The sequence below is a fragment of the Arachis ipaensis genome, chromosome B1 (genome assembly GCF_059453495.1).
Source record: "Arachis ipaensis isolate K30076 ecotype BB chromosome B1, ASM5945349v1, whole genome shotgun sequence".
In the NCBI taxonomy this organism is placed as follows: Eukaryota; Viridiplantae; Streptophyta; class Magnoliopsida; order Fabales; family Fabaceae; genus Arachis; species Arachis ipaensis.
In genome coordinates, this window is record NC_142436.1 from 2,936,220 (window position 1) to 2,958,154 (window position 21,935).

At 27.2% G+C, this 21,935-nt stretch overlaps 3 protein-coding genes across 4 annotated transcripts; all 3 read left to right on the forward strand.

The window, feature by feature from the left end:
- The first annotated feature begins 657 nt into the window (after positions 1-657).
- LOC107640488 (uncharacterized) lies at positions 658-4,859 on the forward strand. 2 transcript variants are annotated; one of them, XM_088503336.1, is made up of 4 exons: positions 721-1,038; positions 1,105-1,269; positions 2,174-2,277; positions 4,622-4,859. In XM_088503336.1, exons 1-4 carry the CDS (start codon positions 727-729, stop codon positions 4,857-4,859), a joined length of 819 nt encoding a protein of 272 aa, XP_088359462.1. In that variant the 5' UTR covers positions 721-726. The 2 variants fall into 2 exon arrangements, with proteins under 2 accessions (XP_020971338.2, XP_088359462.1); XM_021115679.2 differs by having other exon boundaries at positions 658-1,269.
- A 7,022-nt stretch (positions 4,860-11,881) lies between these two features.
- LOC107640665 (transcription factor RF2b) lies at positions 11,882-15,208 on the forward strand. The gene is made up of 4 exons (XM_016344196.3): positions 11,882-12,704; positions 13,618-13,750; positions 14,103-14,187; positions 14,292-15,208. The coding sequence occupies exons 1-4, from the start codon at positions 12,070-12,072 to the stop codon at positions 14,654-14,656; spliced, it is 1,218 nt and encodes a 405-aa protein (XP_016199682.1). The 5' UTR covers positions 11,882-12,069; the 3' UTR covers positions 14,657-15,208.
- Positions 15,209-19,457: 4,249 nt separating this feature from the next.
- Positions 19,458-21,229, forward strand: LOC107616125 (non-specific lipid-transfer protein 1). The gene is made up of 2 exons (XM_016318127.3): positions 19,458-19,902; positions 20,987-21,229. The coding sequence occupies exons 1-2, from the start codon at positions 19,565-19,567 to the stop codon at positions 20,994-20,996; spliced, it is 348 nt and encodes a 115-aa protein (XP_016173613.1). The 5' UTR covers positions 19,458-19,564; the 3' UTR covers positions 20,997-21,229.
- The last annotated feature ends 706 nt before the right edge of the window (positions 21,230-21,935 follow it).

The window sequence follows — 21,935 nt, forward strand, 5'->3', positions numbered from 1 at the left end:
AATAATAATAATAATAATAATAATAATAATAAATAAATAAATAAATAAATAAATAAATAAATTCATAGCAGCACTTGATTGGTTCTTATATTAATCATATAAGAAAGTTTTATGTGTTTATTTAATAAAATGTATGTTTTTGAAATAATAAGTAAGTCAAATATTTTTGTTAATTTCAGAATACATAATTAAATGTCTATATGTAAAAAAAAAAAAAAAATAATAATAATTTAGTTCTGCATCAATTTTTTCCCTGGATAATAAGTTATGTTGTTGACACTAAAATAGTCGGAAGATTTTTCAGTTTGAAACATCATTATTCCTTGACCAGAAATGATAATTATAGAGCTACCATTGTGCTATATATTATATATATAGTGTGACAAAACTAAAATAGTGATTTATGTTCCTTAATTCACAGACAAATTTAAATTATATCTTGTTATTAATTTTCCAACCGGCCTTGTAAACTGTCACCACATGATTTGTCTCTATATCCAAATGAACAAAACAAAGCATGGCCTGCTACATATATCTCTATGTTAATATATCATTGTCATATGCAACCATAATATATATATATATAAGCATAAACCCCATAGTCAATAATAATCTCATCAATTTTCCTTAAATAAATAAAAAAAAAAAACACTCTAAATGGGTGATGATCAAAAAATGAAGAAGGTTATGCATAATCATGGATCATCATCAACAAGGCCAAGAATTATGGAACTTGAAGAATTGTATCAAGGAATCCCAGATGAATCTGTTAACCTCACATTTCAAGACTTAGCCAATGTTCATCATAATAATAGTGTATCACCAGAAAAGAGATCAAATTCCATAATTACCCCTACTACTACTACTAACCCTTTTGTTTCACCTAATTCTTCTCCTCCTATGTCCAAATTACCTAGCCTTGATTTCAGCAAAGGGTTGCAAGCCACCAACAACAACAATCATCATCATCATAGTGATGATGATTCATCTTCCTGGGGTCATTTTGGACATCATCATCATCAGCATCATGATATTGAAGTTGATGATCATAGAGTAGTGCATAAGAATAATGGTCATCATCATCACCATCATAATCATGATGAGTTTAGCCATGCAAGTGATTATAGCATGGGGTATGATAGCATGATGATGAGTGGTGTTAGTGGTTCAGGAAAAGGTGGTGGTGGAAGGAGGAGACCTGGGATTCCTCACTCCAAGATTTGCACTGTTTGTAGTAATTATATCTACATTCTAAGGACTAGATGCTTGGTATCTCTCTCTCTCTCTCTCACTCTTCACATTTACAAATTGATATTCATTATTTTTGACAGGAACTATTCATACACCAAATACTGATAGTATTTGTTTTCAAATATTAGAATTGAGATCGAAAATTGAGATTTAGTATTGTATTTGATAGTTAGAGATTATAACAAAAATTTTAGTCATAAAATTTAAAATTTCAGTCTTTTTAATACATTCAGAAAATAAGAACATAAAAAATTAAAATTTTTTAGGATGGATGTTAAAATTTTAATAATATTTTTTTAAAAAAATATTCTTATTTAATTTTTTTAATTTTAAATCTATTTCTCAATTTTTATATTTATCTTAAATTAAATATAATACTTCAATTCAATATATTTTATACTAAATACAATACAAAAACTTAATTTAGTTTTTGTCTCTCAATTTTCGTCTCCCAATCTCAATCTTTCAATCTCCATCTCTTTTCTAAACACATATTTAATACCTTCATAAAAATATAATTGTTATTAGTTAATTGTGTATTTAAATTATTTTTAATTATCAGAAAAAAAATGTATATGTGGTTATTAAAAAAACACTAATGTCAAAATAATATTTATTATAAAATATGTAGATGTAATAATAAAATTAATTATTTTATAGTAATACATGATTCACATTTAAATAATTATTATATTAAAATCACTTGTTTTAAAAGTTTACTTAATTTTAATTGATCAAAAGAGATATATGATTACATCTCTATCACTTTTTTAATATGGATTCTTTGATACTTTTGAATAAATATTAGCATGATGCAGATCAAACTTTTGTAATTCTTATTCATGTATGTATTAAGAAAGGGATTTAATTAAAGAATTTATTATTTTAGTTAAGAAATAACGTTTTTTCTGGGGGCATGCAGGTATGTGGCAGAGTTTACTGTAGGCAATGTGTTGAAATTGGGATGGGAGAGATGACTGAAGGAAGAAAGTGTATCGAGTGTCTTGGATTAAGATTTAGCCAAAGGTAAATTTTAATTATCTCTCTTATCGGTAATGGAATTATTTATTTTAAAAATTTAAATTAATAAAAAAATATAAATAATTATATATCTCTGAATATTATTAATATTTTAAATAAAAATATAACTAGAATCTTTGTTAAAAACTAGTGTACCAGAAAGTATGAATCGAAACTTTTTCAAATTTTATATAATATAATAAATACAAAACTAATTACAATTTAGTGATCAGAAAAAACTTATAGATTTTGTAGCTTAATAGAACAAGTTCAACTATATATATAGGTATAAATTAGAATAAATGTTTTTTTCCTCTTTGATGATTTGTCCAAAAGATAAAATATTTTTTTATAATTTGAAAATTTTTAATTAATTCACAATTATTTAAGTACTAAATTTAAGCAAGTTTTGTAAATGGTATCAAGAATTGTTTAAATCGGTAATAAGAACTATTTAGACTAAATTAGTTATTTAAATAGTTAGAGGTCAATTAAAAAATTTTAAAATTGTAAAGGAGCATTTTATATGTTTTCTAAATAAATAATTATTAAGAATAAAAAATGATATCTAATATAATAGATATATCAGTGTTCTAATAATTTTAATCTTTAAATTTAATTATAAAAAATATATATAATATATATTAGTTAAAATTAACGGTTAAAATTATTGAAACATTCGAAAATATTTAAAAACTTTCTTATAGTATTAAGCTTTGATAAACAACTCATCCAATACATGTAACGCGCCACGTATAACTAAACAAACCGCTTTGGTTATAATGATTAGTTTTCTCCATTATATGCCGGCATTTGGGTTTTTCTATTTAGTCCCTTTTCAACATAAGAATCATCAATTCTATTATATAAATAAACAACCAAGAAATCATATGTCTAATCCAAAATATAATCAAGTTTATCCAGAACAAGAACAATATAATTAACTAGACATTTGACTCTGAAGGTAGCATTATTTTAGTAAAACAACGAGGGATGATGCAAATTTTTTTTTTTTTATGTAAAGCTATATATTCCCAAAAACATCTTAAGTAGGTTTTCAGATGAAGTAAAATAACATTATTTAATATATATAAATTTGAGAGAATTACATGTTAGTTAACATTTAAAATAGTTTGATTAATTCAAAAAGTAATATTTCACTTGTCCTTTTGTTTTCATTGAAACTGTGCTCTAAACTTCTTTCATACCACAAATGAGTATTCTCCTGGTTTTCTATACTCATCATGATATCATTAATTATTTTATACCTTTAGAGTTTGTTTTGGAGACAGACATAATAACAAGTTACTGAGAGGCCCTATTTTATTGGAGATAGAAGAAGACACATATAGAAATTAATAAAAAAAAATTATTTCAAAACAAAACTTAACCTTTTTTTTTCTTACTTTGATTTTCTGTCTTATTAGAATTGAGATTAAATAAGTCTAGTTCAATTCTAAAAACTAATTCAAAAAGTGAAGATTGTCTCGCACTTATAAACTATTTAAAAGTCATATTTTTTAAAGATATAAGATTTATAATACATTTTTTTCATGCTCAAAAATAATAATGCAGAATGTGAATATTTACGAGTAATCTAACATCATTGAAACATATATATATATATATATATATATATGAGAATCACTCAAATAAAGACACTTAAAATATCTTTTTTTAAATATATTTTTTAATAATTAAAATTCAATACATATAATTGATTAAACCATGTTATTTTTATCAAAATTAGATCAAATAAATTAATTTGACCAAAAAATTAATAAATCATATTTTAAACTGATTTAAATTAATATTTTTTTATTAAAAATAACTATAATATTTTTATTATAAAAAATTGATTAAAATACTATTATTATTATTATTATTATTATTATTATTATTTTTGAGAATCCTGATTTAGGATTTTTAAAATATATATAAAATAAGAGTATTTTAGTTATTTTCTATAATAGGAGTATTGTAGTAATTTTTTATAAAAAAGAATATTAATTTAAATCAGTTCAAGATTTAGTTTATCAATTTTTTGATCAAATCAATTTGTCTGATCTAATTTTGATAAAAAATAATACAATTTAATCAATTATATGTATTGAATTTTAATTATTAAAAAATATCTTTTAAAAAAGATGTTTTATATATATATATATATATATATATATATATATATATATATACATACGTTTTGATACCATATTAATATATTGCAAGTCTCACATCTCTTAACGATATCAGCTCTAAATAGTTTTAAAGCGTGAGACATCATCATTTAGCCTTTAATTTTAGGTTACAAAGAAAATATGAATATTAGTTGATAACACAAGACATACAGGTACATAGAAAGGGCAGGGATGTTAGGGTGCTGCAGTTGGAGGTATCCAACCACATTGAAGCAAACTGAACTGAAATGGGCTGAGAAAGGACCAAGGAGGAGTGGTGAAAGAGGCTACAGTCACCACCATGGCATGCCACCTTCAAGAACACCTACACCTACTCATAGCAATGAACCATCTTTTGTTATGTCTGCCTCTTATTCCCCTTTCTCTTCTCATCACCACCTTCCCCTTTAATTTATTTTAAACACCCAACAATTCAAACATCACTACTATACTCTACTCCCTTATTTTTTGGTATATTCTTTTGAATTAATATTTAAGATTCATATACATTGATTCAAAAATATATTAAAGAGTGGTGGCCTGGTGACAAATAGACTAAAATTAAGGGAGTATATATATAGATGTGGTGAATTTTAGTGTGACTATATTATAGTAGTTATAGTGATTATATAATTGTTGTTAAAATTAAAGTTATATATTTTTTTATATCTTTTAAAACATTTTTTAAAAAAAGTTGTTTAATAATAAAAAAAATATTACTTTAATTTTAATAGCATTTTTTGAAATATTATAGTCACTGTAATCTTTATAATATAGTCATACTAGAATGATTTTATATATATAATAGGGTAAATTGCAATTTACCTTTTTAAATTTTAACTTATTTGCAATTGTGTCTTGAAGAAAATTTATCAGAAAAACTTTTTTTAAGAGTCAAATTGCACATTTAAAAATTTAAAAGATAATATATATTTAGATATAAGCCTAAGTTCAGATGAATAAATTGCAATTTCTCCTATATAATATGTATTATGTAGATCTAGCGGGTGCCTCATAAGATTGTATTATTCTTTTTGGAGTTTGTTTTGCTTGATTATATTTATATGTTGCTTCATTATTCAATTTGTTGATTTAATTTAAAAGCTTTAATTTCTAATTTCTTTGTCTTAGCCTCTTTGTCTTGTTTTGTGTATCTAACATTTGTTACACCCACAAAAAATATATAATTTGTACCTATATTTATCAGAATTTTACACACATCAATACAATTTATATCTATATTTTTTAAAATTTATATACATAAATTAGTAAAATTTATTTATTAAAAATAATTTAGTATTTGTGTTAGACGAAATAATAACCAAACTACTAGAAATTGTTGCCTCAAAAATTTCTCATAACCTTAATTCTGCTGATTCCATATTACTTCATTAATAGAACAAATGTTAATTAAAATAGCTCTTAAGTTTACCATTCACATGTACTCTGCATACTCATCAAGTATATAAACTATAAAATATACTACATTTGGCTATGTAATTTTAGCGACATTTAAAAGTGTTACTAAATAACAAAATGTATGGCTTTAATTTTAGCAACAGTTTTATAATCACTACAACCACTATAATGGATCGAAGAATTACAACTGAATGTAAATTAGATAAGCCAAACCTCCACAGAGATGCATGGTTTTGTATACATATCAATTCTTTGTTCACTTGCATTTTCTATTATATTATTTCAACCTCTGTTTCCAGAATTCATTATTAACTTTTTTTTGTTGTATTACCAAAAAAAATTCTTTGTTTTACTTTTTAATATATAATTAAGATATGATTGACTTTTGAAAAGAAGCAAAAATTACATAAAAAGTTAAACAATTAACTTACTACAATTATTTTTTCAAACCGCCATTTTTTAATTAAAATACTAACAAATTTATTAAGAAAACACTCACATTATCACAAATAGAATTGTTAAAATAGACTAAATCTATCGGATTAGCTTATTTATCCACTTAAACAGGTAAATATTTGTTCTTGAATTAGTTCTCTTTAATTTTAAGACTAAACGGGCAAATCTGATTAATTCAAAAAAAATAACGGATTAAACGGATTAATTTATAGACTAAACGAGAGATTAATTTTTTTGTATTTTTCAAAAATATCATCACTTTTTACCATATTTTTTTATCTAATCTGAAAATTCAGCCAACCAACTAAAAAAAATGTTTGTTTAAAGATTTTGGTATAAAAGCAGTCTATCAAAAAATTCTTTTTCATATAAAATTGGATTTTTTATCCAATTCTTTTCGAAAATAAATAGACCAACCTATATAACCCAATCGATTGACTATAAAGGATCCAGACATAAAATTTGTAACTCGCGAACAAATAAAAAATAAATGGACTGATCTTTATATCCTATGCCCTAGGGGAATTGGGTCTTAACGAGCAGAACTAGCCCGTTTAACAACCCTAAACGCACTCAACTATGGGTTCCTTTTTTTTTTCATTGATCATGGGTGCTTCATATCCACTCCAAGAAAAGATAGGATCAAATCCACAAGTATATTTTTATATTTTTGGACAGCATAAATAGGGGTGTTTGGTTGGCCCAATAAATTACACAATACTTCATTTGTGGCCCAACTCCGTTTTTGTAAGCACATGTGTCACTTTTCATTATGTAACTCTATTCATAAGTCAATACTAAAAAAAAATATTATTCATAAGTCCGCTTAAACAAATATTAATCCAAATTTAAATTACATTTTGTACCTACAATAATTTATCGACCAATACAAATTCTTAAATGAAGTTTAAATCTACAATAAATTAGTCTTATACAATAGAAATATATTTGATTTTACGAAAATAAGATAAAAAAAAAAATAGTCTTTGTAACTTGATATTATTGTTTGGAATATAATGTATTTAATCAATTCAGCTAAGAATCAGCTGATTAGGACTTAACTAATTAGTATGATTAGGTTAGAAATCAATTGGAACATTCCATTCAAGGAAGTCAATTAGAAGAGAAAGTTGGTTAGTTAAATAACTTGTGGTTGAAGTTTGTTTATAAGGCTTCAGCTGTAACTCTCATTATGTAATATCTTCCATCATTCTCATTTTTTTTATCTTGAAAATAGAATCGAGTTTCACATACTTTTTTTATTCAATTCCTCTCTCATCTCAACTTTCTTCTTCTGCAACAAGTCTTTAAACTCTCTCATTTCTCCCATCCATGCATTATTCTTTTTTCTCCTTGTTCAATTTCATTATTCGATAAAGCTTAACGAAATTTTTTTCTATCTGATTTATTTATAAGATATCTAAAAATTTTTATCTTTGAGAGGTGTGGACTTATAATACACCCTTTTACGTTTAAGAATAATTATCGTGAATTTTTGTAAGTGGATGATCTAACAACATTAAATCGGATAAATTCTAATATTATATTATAAAATTAATTATTTCAAAAATTTAAATTTATAAAATGAGATAAATAAATAATTATATCTCTAATAGATGAAAAAGAGTTTAACTTCAATTCTAATAAATATGTAAGACTACTCAAATATTATTAATTCCATTCTATTATAATGAAATAATGAGTTTGTTGATAAATACATACAAATGAGTCATTTTATCACTCTTCACGGTATAAAAATATAAACAAATAAATACACACTTTTGACACGTTCATGGATTATTACCTCGTGCCTACCGTTGTCTTGGTTTAATCTCCATCAAGATACACATGCACATGTTGATTCATGCAAAGAATCCACCCCATTCATTATTGTGTGGTTCTTGGTTTAATCAAAAGAATTGATTGTATCATTCTATTGCACAAATCAGACCTTACTAATAAAGATACGAGATCCTTTTGTTGTTGCTTTCATCATTGCAAATCCATTCTTTTCCTACACTTTGATTTGATACTCGTATATATGTTTTGGGTGGAACACATTTATGAAATTTCAAAGGTTAGATGATTTATGTTAGAAACAAGAGACTAAATTGAAAGAAAAATTTGTATATTATTGAGTGTAATCAAGTTGTTTATTCAAGTTGTCTGGAATGATATAATATAAAGGATATTTATAGGTACTAAGAGAACTGTAATAATAAATATTTAGATATATTAAATAATACTAATTGATCCTAATTATACTATAATAATCTATATCAATTTAAATTAAAGTCAAAGGGTTGAATTACACACTTTATTTTATTTGAAGTTTAGAAGATAATAAAGTGCATATAAAATAAAATTTAAGGAATATAAAGTGCAACTAAAAATCAAAAAAATAGAAATGATTTAAGAAAAGAGAAGATCTACGAAAGGCTAGTATAAATTTAATTGAGGCAAACTCAGACATTTTATATTTGAAGCATATATATGTGAAAATCTTGAAACCTCATGCAAATATTTATAAAGTGCCAAATCCAATAATTCTTAACACTTTTCTTTCTTTGCAATGAAAAGCACCTTTGGCTTTGAGATGCTGACGGCCTAATTGAATGTGTTAAAAAGGGCGACATCATCATTGTTCTAACTAACTAATTAAGAGCTTTCATTAATTTTAAAAATCGATAGACAAAATTACAGAGCATGCTTAACTATGCTTTAATGGTAGTAAATTTTATTATATCTATGTTTACAGTGACTATGACATGATAGTTATGTAAAAGGTTGTGTTTGTTTATAGAGATAGAAATACAGATATATAAAATTGTATTTAGTAGATGAGACATGAATAAAAATTTTATTTCCAAAAATATTGAATTAGTATATTTTATATTCATCCTGACAAAAAAGGACACTAAAATATTAACAATAAACATAATTTATTTTTTATTTTTTTATTATTGTATGTTATTAATTTTTCGTAATTATACTTTTTATTATTATATTTTTTTAAATAAAAAATATGAATAAATTAAATTTTTATAATTTGTTCTATTTATTTTATTACTAAATAGAATACAAAAACACTAAATTTTATATTTTATTCTTAATATCTTGTCTTATCCTATTTTCAGAAATAAATGCAATCTACGTTTTATTTTTTAAAATATCAGTGACCCTATTTTTTAACATAATAATTACCTAGGCTAGTAGTGAATGCATGGCCCTACTCCACTACGTTCTTGTGTGCAAAATGCTTTTATTGATTCTCAATAGACGCATCAATTTTTAAATTAAATTATATCCAACTTAATGATCATCGAACTAATCCAAAATAAGTTTTTAATAATGGTCATCATCATAAATTTAGTTTATAATATATATAGGAGTATGAGTTGTTTGAAAATCGAACGTTATCAAATTAAATAAATCAAGCTATACTTTTTAACTAGGAGCACGAACACTTCTCTAATTTACCATATTTATATATCAGATATATTATTTTAAACATGAAATTTATTAACATTTGTCAGACATAACTAAATATTATTATGTGTTGGTATATTCAACCTTATTCTTAACATGTATTATTAAAATGAATTTAGAAATAGTATATGTTATTAATTATTAAAATAAAAAATATTTTTAATAATTTATATAATAAAAAAATATTAAAAAATTTAAAAATTAATTTATATTTTAATATTAATAAAATATCAAAATATTATTACAATTTATCTAAAAAATATTTTATATTTTTATATATAACGTATTTTCGTAATTTATAAAAATTCTAAATTTGCATGTGCATTATCATATCGTGTCCTACGTTGGGTCGGTAATTGTACATCATAATTTTTCAATAATTAGCATCTTTTACTCAAGACTTAAATTAAAAACTTTGCTTATTATGCAAAACAGAAATATTATATTTAATAACACTTTAATTAGTTACTAAACAGTGTTATAAATAACTAAATAAAATTGGAGGGGGAAAATAACTAAATGCTAGGCAGCCAAAAATTTATTATACAATTGAAATTTATTTCAAACACACAATTTTGTAAAGAACATAACCAAGCTTTAACCTTTATTATATATATAACATTGCCAATGAGTAATAGCTTAAATGGCATAATTTATTCATACTCAATTAAAAGATTGCGGATTCGAATCACCTATCTTTAGTAAAAAAAAAAGTACAATGTATAATGACATTACAAAATAGCCTTTGCCAAACGAAAGACAATAATTGTGCAAGCGGTGCTACTACATGCTAATTGAAAGCCAAGTGTTTACTCAATCAAAATATTTATAAATACTTTAGAACAGTATTAAATTAAATAATACTAAGGTCACATGGAGGTTCACGATAAAAGTTTTCTTTAATTCATATATCGATTTATTTAATTATTTTCGAAGACGGGCTTGACAAGAAGGCTTTTAAAAAATACAAATTATTAGAGCCTTAGGACGAAGGATTTGAAGTTTTAATTTCAAAGACGTGCATCACGTTTAAGCCTAAATGTGTAGACAAGAGAAGTTACATTAGACATATCGACTCTATTATATTATTAATGCTATTAAATAAATGGACAGTATCATATTAATATTAAAGAATAAATTATATGTTTTAGTTATGGGGATGAAATGAATAAACATGATGAGAAAATACAATTAGTTACAGGAGTGTAACTTTTGCCTCTTGCAAAAAATTATTCAATTAGTAGTTTTTGAAGGGGGGGGGGGGGGAATGAAAACCTTAACGTATATAAAAGAAGTGAACACAATACAAGAAAAACTAGCAGGTTTTATTATACTACAAAATTAAAAATATAGTCTATTTTGACAATAGGTATATATAAAAAAGATATATTTTAGTATTTTTGTTAGTGATACATACTCTTCTATCAATGACAACTGTTAATTCTAAAAGAATCTTACTTGAAAATATTATTATGCCGATAAATTTCTTTGTTATCATTATTTGACCATCAAAAACACATTTGAAGATTTTTTTTTTAAGAAATTAATTACTCTATTAACTTTCTTTTTCAACTATTAATCATAAAATATGTTCATCTTTTTTATAATATCTGTTTATATTATATTTTATCTAAAAATATATACAAATTAAATCGTTTTATATATTCAAAGATATAATATACACACAAAAAATAGTCATACGTATATTTATTATTTATTTTATTTTTAATGTATATTTTATATTTTAATATATATTCTATATAAATGAGTGATTTTGTGATCGATTTTTTTTATACAAATACGTTTAATATAATTATTTATTCAAAAATGTGTTTAAACTTCTTTTACAATAATAAAACATTTAAATTAAGAGTTTAACTATTATTCAGCATTGACATTTTGGCCTTTAAAAAACAAAAGAAGGATTGACATTTTGTCAAAAGCGATTAACTTTTACGCCAACTGTCTTCAATTTTTTTTTAAATTTATGTAACAACGCTTAATTAGATATGAAGACAATATTAAAATAAAAAATGTAAAAAAGAGGAAATATTTCAATTTTCTTTCTTACAATCCGAGGAAGACGAAGCCGCGAAAAAAGAAAAAAAAAAAGGAAAAAAAGACACACAGAAAGAAGAGAGAGAGAGATAGAGAAGCTAAAGAGACATTGTGCCGTGTTTTTGTTGCACACGGAGAGCGAAAAAAAAAAACTAAATCGGAAAAATAAAAACTGAAACAAAAAAGAAGAGAGAAGAAAATGGCTACACATATGCAAGATCCACCTTCGAAATCTAACCCTAACAATCCCAATGCAAACAACAATGCCGTCAATGCTCATCAATTACCTCCTCAACCTCCGCCTACGGCGGCGGTTCCGCCATCTTCCACCGGCGTAACCTCATCCGTATTCATCCGCGGTGACGGTTGTGAAGGTGGCAGTCCGAACGCGCATCACCGGAGGGCTCACTCGGAGGTCAGTTTCCGGCTGCCGGACGACATGATGGACCTATCGCCGTCGGATCCGTTCACCGGCGGCTCATCCACCGCCAGCCTCGAGGAGATCGGATCCGAGGACGACCTCTTCTCTACCTACATTGACGTCGAGAAGCTCAGCGGCGGAGGAGGGGCTTCGAACGGTTCGATTCAGGGCGGAAATGGATTAGATCAGAGCAGTTACGGCGGCGCCGGAACAAGCGGCAACAACGAGGAAGATAAGAGCCCTGGTGGAAACGGTAGCGCTGGCGCCGGAGGAGCTAGGCCGAGGCACCGGCATAGTAACTCCGTCGACGGTTCTACGACAGGCGTGTTCGGAGAGATCATGGAGGCGAAGAAAGCAATGCCTCCTGATAAGCTCGCTGAGCTATGGACCATTGATCCGAAACGCGCCAAGAGGTCTGAACATGATACTCACTTCATATTTCATTTAATTTTTTTTTTTATTTTGATTTTGAGTACATGTTTTTGTTTTTGCAATTTCGGAATTCGAACAGTGGAATTAGGTTTCTTATGCTTTTACATTGCTGCATGAAGTTTACGAATTTCGTCTTGTTGAGTTAGCTATTGAAAATGAAAATTTATTGCGTTAGTTTGTGGTGGATAATTGCACTTTTTAAGGTAATGCAATCATTTGTATGCGTGGACTTTTTCCGTTGATCTTAATGTTATTTACAAACAATTCCTTTTGGGAAATCTTTGATTCTTGACGTCCGAACGCTGATTTTTGGCAATGATATTTGATTCTTACCATGTTTTTTCTTAATTTGATGCATGAATGGATTTTGGCATTCTAGCTCTATTGTAGCGTTGGTTTGTTAACCCTGGAAGTAATTGAAGCATTGGAATTCAGAATCGGATGAGTTGTTATAGCAATTGATAGGTAGTTTCTGAATAGGCACCTTGGAAGTTTTTAAGGTTACATGGCTGATGCAGCTGCAATTGTGAATTTGTAGCAGAACCTTCAAAACCAATACAAATGCTGTGCAGGCCACAGTTCAAAACCATTTGTCATGAAGACTCTTCCTTTTTTTTTTTTGGTGACTGAAGACTCTTCCTTTTTAACATGAATTATGCTCAATCTAGTGACATTACAATAGATAATTTATTATTTCTGAAAAACAGAGATCATCATGTATCCTCCCATTTTGTGTGTGCTTTGATTTCAAATTGAGATGGGAGAAACAAAAGTGAGGGATAGTGAGATTCAAGGGACGCTGCTCTTTTGTTTCATGTCGTTTTGTGCTTCCATATCTTAGTACTTTCTGTGGATTAGTATTCTGACGAATATTGTTGTATCTTGTATGTACAGAATACTTGCTAATCGGCAATCTGCTGCACGTTCAAAAGAGAGAAAGGCCCGCTATATACAAGAACTCGAGCGCAAAGTTCAGACCCTTCAGACCGAAGCTACAACTCTTTCTGCCCAATTGACCCTATACCAGGTTCGTGCTGTCCATCTGAAACCACTTGCATGATTTTGCCATAAAATAGATGAAGCACTCAAGTGTTAAGTTCATCTTTGCTGCAACAAACTGGAAATTCCTTGTACAATATCTCATTTTGTTTATTGAGGACTGTATTTTTCTTGGCTTATATTTTTTTTCCATAAATCATTGAGAATTTAGTTTGAAAAGGTTACGATATGCTTCTATCTGCAGTTTCCTTTTTGGCTGATTATGATTACTGCTCGATGATTTTCATAATTTAAGATTATTGCCATCCAATATTTATTGACTTAAATTACATACGGAGGTTGTATATGAATATGACATGTCTCGTCTTTATTCTTTATAGAGGGACACAACAGGTCTGAGTAGTGAAAATACCGAGCTCAAACTTCGGCTACAAGCCATGGAACAACAAGCACAACTTCGCGATGGTAAATATTATTAATTCAATCACTTTGTCAAAGTGTTACACCCTTTAGACTTTATTAGGATGGTAATCTTAAAAACACTGGAACTTGTTTCTGATCTGATGCAGCTCTTAACGACGCATTGATGAAAGAAGTAGAGAGGCTAAAGATTGCCACCGGGGAGGCAATGAAGCCCTCTGAATCTTTTAATCTAGGAATGCAACAGATGCAATTTGCAGGGTCAAATTTTTTTCCAGTCCCACAAAGTTCAGGTCCTCCTGGTCTGCAGAGCATACCAATGATGTCATTCTGTCACCCCCCATCCAACATTCCTCATGAAATGCAACATTCAAATTCTCATCAACTCGCTGATATATTGCATAACGACCAGCTCGGTCGCTTGCAGGGACTCGACATTAGCAGCAAAGGATCAACCCTTGTGAAAGCCGAAGGCCCCTCACTTTCTGCGAGTGAGAGCAGCAATACATTTTGAATTTAACAAATCTCTTGATTGACCTGCTGACTCATGGCCTTGTTCCTTCTCTTCAAGATGTTTATAATGTTGACATTTAGCCGTCTAATTAAGGTTCTTTGTTTCCTTTAAAGTTCCATTTAGATTATTGAGGATTAATTCTTAAATTGTTTATTCTTAGGGATTCCCTCAACAAAGGAGCATCACCCTTGGGGTTTTTTGTAGCAAAAGTTTTACAAAAATCATGTTGAATCATGACATTTTGGTTCTTGTGGGTGTTAGAATATAGGGAGTGAAAGGTCATTTTTATAGTTTATTTTTTGGTATGTTGGGATATTTAGCTATCACCTCCGTTTGATAGCTTGTATACTGTGATTTATTGTTGTGTTACATATTTTTAAAGTATGTTTAGGGTGGATTTTGCTAAAGTAGAAAATGGAAGATGAAACTAGTTCTGAGTTCATTCTACCATGCATTGTTATTGTATTTTTGGGTTTTACTCAATAGTTGTGCAACCCAATCATTGTTGGAAATTTTTATTTATTTGATCGTGTAAATTGATTTTTTTTATTATATCTATTTATTATTTTTTACTCTCTTATTTATTTCTCTTTGTTCTTTTTTTTTTTAATTGAATGCATCTGACCTTTATAGAACATAAAAAAATTTAATTTCATAAAGAATGAAGAATGCCTCAATAATTAATTAATGGGGAGTGTTAGGGAACAATGAAAATTTTGAACAATATAAACAACTACCAATCAAATAAAAATACACCATACCCTAATTTAATATTACTAATTAAATTTACTCTTTTAACTCTATTAATTTACATTATTTACACATTATTTAAAAATCTTATTAGTTACCTATACTTTTACTTAATTATAATACGTATTAGCATTGTATTTTTAAGATCTACTGAGTAGTTGTAGAATCCAAGAAATTTGGAAGGGACCAATGTAGTTGTAGTAGCTAGCTATCATGTCCATGTTGATATTAATAACTCAATCTAATTGTGTGCCGTACATTCATGATTTCGTTTCAAATATAAAATAACTTAGCTTGTACGAAATATTTGTGTTACATTCTATCATTATAAGGTGGTTTCTCCCATACCAACCTTAAATTCAGGGTTTAAGTTATTCTGCTTAGTTGTTCTTATTCAAATATAAACATGTGTCTATCTAATGACATATCATTGACTATAGTCTAATTATGTTTTAAACTTAAACATATTATTACTTTTAATTCTTATACTTTTACCCCAAAATTATATTTAAAAATTTCAATCTTGCTCAATGACATGAAGAAGAGGACCCGAAGAAATTGCTCCATCAACATGTAGAGCTTCATTTTCTTGTTCTTGTTCTTTGAACGCTTCTAAACAGTTCCATTTTTAGATCGTGCCTCCTCTTCTTAAACTTCTCGAATTCTTCGTGGTTGTTAACGGCGTCAAGTGATTCGACAAAATGAAGGAGCAAAAGCACTTTGGCTAATGTTAGATAGGAGTTTTTTAAGGTGGTGAAAATATATTTTGGTGCTTAAAGAACCAAAATAGATAATAAAATTGGTAATAATTTGGGGTTTCTTTATAAATATGGGTTTTAAGCATATGTATTCATTCAGGTCATCATTTATATCGGACAATCAACAAGTTTATATCCTTTAATGCCGTTAACAATGATTGCCGAAGATTAAGAAAAAAATGACAGCAATCAAATATCAATTATCATTACCAAAACTCAACGTTTTCATACCATAAATCAAAGACTTCTCAAAAGGAATTGTTTGAAAATAACATTAAGATCAACAGACAAATTGCAAAACAAAAACTTCTACCCAAAATCAAATAAAAAGATAAAAAAAATAAAAATAAAAATTGAAGTGAGTATCATATTCATAAACAAATTGGTGCATTTGGTGTTAGAAAAATGGAGCGTGCGAGCATTAAGCTCACCCCTTAAAAGATTAAGCAAATTAAAGCAAGTTTAGGAAGGAGTTTATATATTGCCCCCGTCAAGTTATTACTAGTAGAAATAACACTTTTTTCAACGGCATTTTTTGCTACTGAAAGCAAATTATCGTCTGCAAACCCTTTTTGCCACCCTCAACTAAAACCTCACTAATACACATCTTTATTTTATCTACTTATGAGTTATTAATTACGGATATATATATATATATATAACGATTGATTCTTATGTTAAAATAAAGGAAAAGTATAGGGAGCCAATGGAGTATTTATATAATGTGTACAATAGAAGTTTAGGGAGTATTAGAGATATAACTATTAGTGTTATCTTTTTCTATCAGCGTAAGTTTCTATCAGCGTAAGCTTTTGGGATGAGAGTGGTTTTATGATATGAGATGTTTATTATCCCTAATACCCGGATGGTTATTCTGGATATTATAGGTGATGTTTATTTTGTAACTCATATAGCCCATTGTACACATTATACAAATATTTCATTGGCTCCCTAGCAGGACTCAAAAATAAATTTTTAAGGCGGATGATGTTCATTTTGTAACTCATATAACCCATTATACATATTGTATAAATATTCCATTGACTCCCTAATAGGACTCAAAAATAAATTTTCGAGGCGGCCTTTTTTTAATTAACAACGGAATATAAAGTCCAAAAAAAAAAAAAAACTAAAGGACAATAGTTCTTAAAAATAAAATACTGATAGAATTAGCACGAAAACGAAGAGAGATACAAAAAGGTAAATTAAAAAACACATAATAGCCAAAAAATAAATATAGTCATAATTAATTATTTTATCTACACAAAAATTTGCTTTCTATAACTGATGTTATATTTTTCAGTTAATTAATCTGTTGCACCTCTTTTTAATTGTCAAAATAAGGATTCAAAAAGAATATAAATCAATATTATCATAAAAAACAAGTTTTATTGCAACAACTAAATCTACTTCTATAACCACATGATATTATACCCAAAGTTTATAATAAGATCCATACTCATTAAAATTTTTTAGAACTCTATCGAAGTAACCAAAGTAAAAATTAAGTTTGTACTAAAACCAACAAAAAATTTTCCATCTATATCTCTAATAATCTCTCCACGGACTCTTTTTTATTATGTAAAACCTAAAAACCGAACTATCTATGTTTAACAAAAAAAAAAAAACCTTTAAGAAGTGCTATTTAATCGCCTTTTAATATAATGGTCAATTATCTTTTTAATTTGACTCATTCCAACCTGAACATGCTATGAAATAAATAAATAAATAAATAAATAAATAAATAAAAGAGAGAGCAGAGGATTCTTATTTCTAGTTTTCTACAGTCTAGTTATGAAAATTAATAAACCTATAAGAAACTAATAAGACCATAATATCTTGCGTGAATCGCGGCAGAAAATATCTTAAGATTTTATTTACTTTTATTGGTTATTAACACATTCCACAGACATTAATCTTGACTATTCATAGTAGAGTAGAAAAAACGGAAGAAAAGACAAAAAGTATTGCTTTCAATTATCTATTATTCTATCAATTATCTATCATAGTAGAGTAGAGAAAACGGAAGAAAAAATATGATATGATTCAAAGATTTTTCCACACTTAAGTGTTGAGTTGGGTTGTCTTTTTGTGCTATTTTTCTTTTATTCTTTGGAGTTTGGCGCAGTTCTTCTAATTTGCTAAATTATTGTTGATGTTGTAAACCAATCATCTTATTTTCTCAAATTATGGATCTCTAGAAATATTATGGATGTCGGTAGATATTTTAGACTTATCATCATCTCGGCTTTAATTTAATATATACCTGAAAATATATACATGCAACATATTTTATTCTTCAATTAAAAGGAAAATATTCTGAAACAATCAAGTTAACACGTGATATTTTAGTGATACATGGCAAAAATCAGTATGGACTATGGACAGTATTATTTGTATATAATTAATATTATAGTTCTTAAAATTGCAAATTATATTTAGAGTAGTGTGTTAGAAAATCAGTATATTTTATAATTTGTAGCCATTAATTAATTATCATTAATATTTTTAATAATATAAAATTATATTTAATAACATAAATTACACACTTTTTTTTAATGATTAAATATAAATTAAATTTTAATAAAAGTATTGACTCCCGAAATTTTATCTTACACGTATCTGTATCTCTACTTAGGTTGCTAATAGATAGAGTTTGTTAGACTTCACACACACTTATATTTAGAAAAGTCTAGGGCCAGCAACTTTTATGTTTTTTAACCAGCATTTAACCATTAAAACAAAAGTAAGTGATCTCCCACCATTAGATATAATCTCACACAATTAAAAACACTATTGATGGCCAATTGATAATTATAAAATACCAAAATTGCTGGCCCTAGCATTCCTCCTTATATTTTATTTGTGTAAATTTTTTTCATAGGATTTTTTTCTTTTTTTTTTTCTAAAATTGTTTTCTTTTTTGCGTCAATAAAGATCAAAATTATAAAGATTAAATTTTATGTTTTCTAATCATAAAAATTTCTGATATCATAATATAGTATTACTTCTCTTAAAAATTTAATCTGATAAAAAAAAATACATACATAAATAATTATATCTATCGATAAACATAGCACCTAATTAATAAATACTATTTGCAATCTATCTGGCTACTCAATCTAATCTTAGCAATATACACCCTTAATTCTCACATTTTTTTTTACAGTTCTTTGCATGATGAGGCACATTATTCTTTGAATTTTCTCACCATGAATAATGCAAAACAATCAAACAATTATGATGGCTCTATCTCTAAATTTATTCAATCCCCCAATGCTTACAACCAAAATCCTCCACTCTATATAATAAATCCCCCACAAACTACCCCTCAACACACAAACAACCATACACTAAATAAATTAATAAATCATATTACTTAAGAAAACCCATTTTTGCAATGGCTAAATTGGCATTAGTAGCTACAATTATGGCTTGCATGGTGATAGTTGGTTCTCATGGTCAAGCAACATTGAGTTGTGACCAAGTCACAGTTTGGCTACTTCCATGCGTAAGCTATGCAGTTTTGGGAGGGAATGTGTCACAATTGTGCTGCCAAGGTATATATTCTCTTAATAAAGGATATAAGAATGGAGATGATAGAAGATCTGCATGCCAATGCATTAAGGATAGGGCTGCCCTTATTCCTGGGATTGATTATAAACGTGTTAATCAAATTGCTGGTTTATGTGGCACTAAATGTCCCTACAAAGTTTACCCAACTACTAACTGCTCCAAGTAAGTTTTTATTATTTTTCTCTTTTTTTCTTTTTCTGTTTTGAATTTTATATATAGTAGGTTTTCTTAAGTAATTATTTGAGATAATCATAATCTTATTCAATTTTTTGAGATTCTATAAGTGATGTTAGTGTTTGTTTGGGCGCCGTTATTTTGATAAAAAAAGATGAAAAAAGATCTTTTTTTATTTTTTAACGTGTTTGGCAAATTTCTAGTAGTAAAAGTAAAAGTACTAGAAAAATAAAAAAAAATATCTTTTTTGAAAAGCTATAATTAACATCTTTTTTTAAAAGATCTTTTTTCCTTAAAAAAGATGTTTTTCATGTAATAAATAAATAAAAAAGTACTTTTATATTATTATACCTAAACATAATTGATAAATAAAAAGATCTTTTTGTACGAGATACCCAAACATAAAATTACTTTTACTTTTCCATAAGATCTTTTAAAAAAAGATAACTCGAAAAAAGATCTTTTCTTAGAAGCTCACCCAAACAAGCCTTACAGTAGTATCATATTTTGATTCATTGTAAACACACATTTTCTTTTCTAATCTCTTTTTTAAGTTTCTAGCATGGTGTTAGAGCTTTTATAGAATAATCTCTTATAGTCTCTACTTATAACTTATTTAAACGTTAATAGATTATATAACTGTTATTCTTAAAGTCGTAGTTAAAATTGTCGTTGATTTAATAGATAGTGGCGGCAATCAAAACAGTCGCTAATGATTCGTTGTTATCTCTAACTTCTATTATAGTGAAAAAATAATGATAAAATTTATATTTTGTTAAATACCATGTTAAATACTATCTTTACACACCATATAAACATACAAATTTTGGCTCAAAAGATAGTTAGGGATGAATCGAAGTTGGCATTTAATAATATGTGAGAAGCATGTACGGGAAGGTGTAATAGTTAATAAGAAAATATACAAGACTTTGTTAATTAATTACTTTTATTTTGTAGTTAACGATATTATTTATATTTTTTCCAAATTTATTTTTCATGTCTAATAATATTATATATATCACATACATACATATTTATACTAATTTGATCGATATTTGATGTTATTTTATAGGGTGCAGTAAGCAGCAGCAAAGAGTTCTAATTATTGGCCTAATCGGGATCAGGATCGTTATTCACCATGACTTGTATAAATAAAGATCATTAAATAATTGATCTATATATATATTAATATATAATATATAGAAATATTTAGCAATAATTGGAAATAAATAAGAAAAATAAGGTGTACGTTACGATCCAATTATCAATTTCTATATCGATCATCAATGAAATACCTCCCTTCAAGTGTTTATTATTTTTCAATTTCTCTGTAAGGTTGCATTTGCTTACGAGTACTAGCTGCAATAGTGCGACATGAAGTATATAGATTAATGCTAAAATACATCTAAAATTACTAAAAAAATATTATGGATTATTCTACTGGGACTATACTATAGTCACTACGATAATTATGGTGTAATAAAAAGTATTGTTAAAATCAAAGTAATATTTTTTTGAATTTTGATCCTCTAAATTTTAAATTTGTATTTTAAAGGATAAAGTGTGATCTTCTACCTTTGAATAATTTTTCTCTCATATTTATTCTTGTTCCCACCTATAAAATAAATGGTGAGAGATCACACTTTATTCTATAAGTGAAATTTAAATTTTAGAGAATCAAAATCCTATTTTTTTAGAATTATACTACACATACAAGTCTTTTTGGCTTACAAGTCTTACAAGTTAGGCCAAATCTAACAAAAACTACATTCACCTATTGGAGCGTGATAATACCCGCGTAACTCAACCATTTCCAAAGTACGCTCTCACTCACCATTATGGAAGGCACTTCTTCTTCACGTTCCTCTTTCTCCTCCTCCTCTTCCTTCTTCTTCTTCTTCTTCTTCTCCTTTTTCTTTGCGTTTCTCCTTTTTCTTCACGTGTTTCATCTTTATTGTTGTTTTTTTTATTACCGTTGTTGCTGCATTTTTTTTTCCTACTCCTCTTTCTATTGATTTGCA

Excerpts from the sequence above, each read along its gene's own strand:
- LOC107616125 (XM_016318127.3), top strand. The coding sequence starts at position 19,565 with ATGGCTAAATTGGCATTAGTAGCTACAATTATGGCTTGCATGGTGATA.
- LOC107640488 (XM_021115679.2), top strand. The coding sequence starts at position 658 with ATGGGTGATGATCAAAAAATGAAGAAGGTTATGCATAATCATGGATCA. Across the intron at positions 1,270-2,173 it reads TTCTAAGGACTAGATGCTTG|GTATGTGGCAGAGTTTACTG; the intron begins GTATCTCTCTCT and ends GGGGGCATGCAG. Across the intron at positions 2,278-4,621 it reads GGATTAAGATTTAGCCAAAG|GTACATAGAAAGGGCAGGGA; the intron begins GTAAATTTTAAT and ends CAAGACATACAG.
- LOC107640665 (XM_016344196.3), top strand. The coding sequence starts at position 12,070 with ATGGCTACACATATGCAAGATCCACCTTCGAAATCTAACCCTAACAAT. Across the intron at positions 12,705-13,617 it reads GATCCGAAACGCGCCAAGAG|AATACTTGCTAATCGGCAAT; the intron begins GTCTGAACATGA and ends TTGTATGTACAG. Across the intron at positions 13,751-14,102 it reads CCCAATTGACCCTATACCAG|AGGGACACAACAGGTCTGAG; the intron begins GTTCGTGCTGTC and ends TATTCTTTATAG.